General features: G+C 36.6%; 1 protein-coding gene across 6 annotated transcripts in view; it reads right to left on the bottom strand.

The window, feature by feature from the left end:
* Positions 1-1,779: 1,779 nt before the first annotated feature.
* The window catches only part of Relch (RAB11 binding and LisH domain, coiled-coil and HEAT repeat containing), a 99,863-nt gene continuing 97,850 nt past the window's right edge, over positions 1,780-3,792 (bottom strand). For all 6 annotated transcript variants that reach the window (XR_004121232.1, XM_031379713.1, XM_031379689.1 and 3 more), the window contains one exon: positions 1,780-3,390. Coding sequence is in view for 5 of the 6 variants with exons in the window: in XM_031379713.1 (XP_031235573.1) it covers positions 3,270-3,390 (121 nt within the window). In the remaining variant the exon portion in view is untranslated. The remainder of the gene's footprint in view (positions 3,391-3,792) is intronic.

The following is a 3,792-nucleotide window of genomic DNA, read 5'->3' as shown; positions in this document are numbered from 1 at the left end:
TGAGAAGCCCTTCCTTGCAACACCATTTGCTTTTTCATGCCTCAGTGCTGCTTTCCCGCCTGTCTTTGTTTCCTTCTGCTTTTGCTCTGCTGAAATTTCCACATGTGATTGGCAAGGCTGCTTTCGATTCTTTCAAATATGAGTGACTGTGTCCAGTCTTGGCCTCTCCTGAGACACAGGTGTAGCTAGCTTCTTAAATGGCACTTTCACCCACAATTCTCAGGCATCACAGATTTAACAAATATGAAACAGAATTACAATCAAACTCAGGCTCCTTTGCTTCTCCATCATTCACTCCTGCTAGCCCCTCGGTGGTACCCCACCCTACCCATGCAGCTCTTCATGTCTTCCTAGCTCTTTAAGTCACTTTATGCCTCATACACTTAGGGTTCTTCTCTCTTCTGTGTCACACAGCCAAAACCTATTTTTGCTACTTTTAGGTGAAATGTCAACTCAAAGAAGACAAAGTATGCAACCACTCTAACGATAACAATTCTTCCTTGCCCATCACAGGCTTGCCATTACTGCAACAAACATGTGAGAGAAACAACTGAAATTCTTACTCAGGTCAAGAACTTGTATATAGAGATGGATACTCCTACTATTCAAATGTTTCCTGTATTTTGGAAGAATCAATGACTATCATCTGATAAGAGTTCATACTTTACTTCCCAATCATGTTAAGTTTTAGTGATAGATAAGACAATTAAAAGAATAAAGGAATCTTACTTGAGATACACTTCATGGTGTGTCAGCTGTTTTCCTCTAAAAAAACTTATTATTTAAATGTCGATTCATTAATAAAAGTATAGCCAAAATATACTAGTCTACTATGAATTCCCTAACTATGGATTGAAAATCTTTCAAAAAACCTGTCACTATCAAGCACCTACATTTTCTGTACCTGTAGTAGTAATCCTTACGCCAGCTGAATGTTACATATACAAGACTGTAAGGCAGCATAAACCAAACATGATGGGTTTACTAAAACCAAACCAAACCAACCAATCAATCAACCACTTACCACCCCCAAGGCACCCCCAAAACAAACAACGCACAAATACCCCTCCAAAACAAACAAACAAACAAACAAACAACAACAACAACAACAGCCCTGCAAAGTTAGGAGGATACAGAAAGGGACTTGGATCTGGGAGGACTTTGGGGGAACATAAGATCAAAACGCTTGTATGAATTTCTCAAAGAACTAATAAAATATTAAAAAAGGAGTTATTTCCTTTACTCAAATAATACTATAATTAACACAGCATTTGCATAGTTCTAGACACTTTAAGCAATCTAAAGATGACTCAAAGAATATGGAAGGATAACACTGGCTATTATGCTATGCTACACAGGCACCCAGGCATCTGCAGATTTTTGGAACAATCATCTGCACTGATTCTTGGAACAATCTCCAGGTACTAGAGGGCTCTGTACCTATTCCTCTGGCAGTCAACTTACTGTTGGCTGTGCATGTTACATGTTACACTTACATGTTGCACTGTACCTATTTCTCTGATAGCCAACTTACTGTTGGCTGTACATGTTACACTGCAGCTCAGAGCAGAGTAAACATTTGCTTTAGAAATTATGTTTGAAATACATTAGTTTTATATTACCATAATCCTTTTAAGTAAATATAAACTAGAATAGGGAATTTATAGAGATTAGATTTCTAAAATAGGTAGATTACTAAAATGTATTTTCATGAATAAATGATTTCTTATTTTTATATGGATAAGGTGATGCAAAATGAAAACAAAATTTACAACCAAAACAAGTATGCAAAACATTTTATTTATAACAGATCAACATTTTGACACGAAAGGTAGCCACTTTCAATTTCTCAGGAATGCCTAGAATCCAACAGTTCAGAAAAACTACTACTCAATAATTTCACTATAGGTAAAAGAAATGAATGGCTTTGCCTAAGGCAAATAACTTTATAAGCTTTGACTGTGTAGGAAAGTTAGCTTTTCCACAGTATGTGAATGGGATCCAAGTGTATTAAAGCCAATTTACACAATAAATATGAGAATCATGTATATGCATCAACTGTGTAAGGCCTCACATTAACCCCTTAACTCAGTTACTCCATTCCATATGTAGCACTCTGTGTCACTGTGTAGACAATCTACCAATTCCAGTGGGACTGTCTATCAACATAAGATCATACAAATAAAACACAGCAATGGGAAACACAGCCACTGAGTTTAAGGGACCAGATGGTGACTAACCAACATCACTGTCACTCTAGAAGGGAAAAAGGAACTCCCAAATGTCCTAAACTACTCAGTACTTCTCAGACAGGATGAATAAGGAAACTGCAAAGTTTAAATAATCAGAAAGCATCCTAAAATGTGTTATAGGAAGTAGGTGTTAAATTTCAGACTTAAATTATATTTTCTTATGTATTTCAACTTGGGGATAAACAATTATTAGCTCTTCTCAGTACATTTATTCTTGAGCATCTACATCTAGTACAAATGTTGTGAAATTCACCCTGGCTACTCCTTACCATGCTCAAGTGCTGTTTTCCTCACAGAATTCCATCATATGCATCTATTTGTTGGGAGGCTAAACAGCACTTAAAGGATTCTCAAGAGAGATGTGAAATGTTGTAAGTCTCATCATTATCGACTGACTGTAGGCTCTGCCATTCAAATTCACCACAGCAGCCTCAAATACTGTGTGAAAGGAATGCATGTAGTTCCTACAGAAAATACAAACTGAAGTCCAAAAGGCACAGAGTAATGCTGGTGGCTCTTTCTAGTCAGTTAGGAAATAATAAAAAGTCTGCATTATTCTTTCATAATTTAAATACTTAAGTAATCTCCACTTTTATTACCTTATAACAATGACTTCAAATTTACATTATTTTAAGTACCACTGTAATAGCTTAGAGTATAATACAGATATTTGTGAATATCCCATCCAAAAATAAAAATTAAAAAAACAAAACCAAAAAAAAACCCCTCTTCACTATACATATATATATATTATATATAAAAGTTATTCTCAAAAATAAGAACATAGAATAGGGACTTGGTACAGATCATTAAATCAAGTTTCTATTACCACAGTTATAATTCCCAAACCAATAGATACACAGCAATAGTTGAAAGCAGTGCAAATATCTTTGGAGGTCAGGATAAAATTATAACACAAGAACATAAAGTCAGGAAATAGAAAGGTAAGCACTTCAAGTACCAGGAGCAGTCTACTTGAGGTCCATCTTAGTGTTCACTGGGGCAGCCCTCCCGCTTCTACTTTTTCCTCTGAAACACATTGGCCAGCATGGCACCTGATGTTGTCAACTGGCCCATTTTGTTCAAAAACTTGGTCTTTGTGTCTTCACTCACTAAACTTGCAGCAATTGACATTGAGCTAGAAAAGAAAAATTTTAAATGAATGTAAAGCATTAAAAATTTAAGACAAGGCACATGTGTGGAGGTCAGAGGACAACTTGTGGTTCTTTCCACCATCAGGCACAGTGTAGGTGCCTTAACCTCCTGAGCCATCTTGGGGACTCTCCAGTTTTTCCTCCACAAGTGCAAAGTGCTTAGTATAGTGTGAGGCACATTATAGTACTCTACAAATGTTAGTAGTTTAATGGTTATCCTTTTGCCTGCATGTTTGTTCCTCAGGAGCTATCCACCGCTCCCCACTCCCACCTGAGACAGGTCTTTTATTGGCCTGGGAATTACTAATTTAGCTAGGCAGGACGAACATAAAGTTTCTGCTATCTTGGAGCTAGAATTATAAAAATGTACCATTACATCCAAAAAC

Source organism: Mastomys coucha, unplaced genomic scaffold, assembly GCF_008632895.1.
Source record: "Mastomys coucha isolate ucsf_1 unplaced genomic scaffold, UCSF_Mcou_1 pScaffold1, whole genome shotgun sequence".
Classification (NCBI taxonomy): Eukaryota; Metazoa; Chordata; class Mammalia; order Rodentia; family Muridae; genus Mastomys; species Mastomys coucha.
The sequence above is the reverse complement of the archived record's forward strand: the minus strand, read 5'-3'. Positions and strand labels throughout refer to the sequence as shown.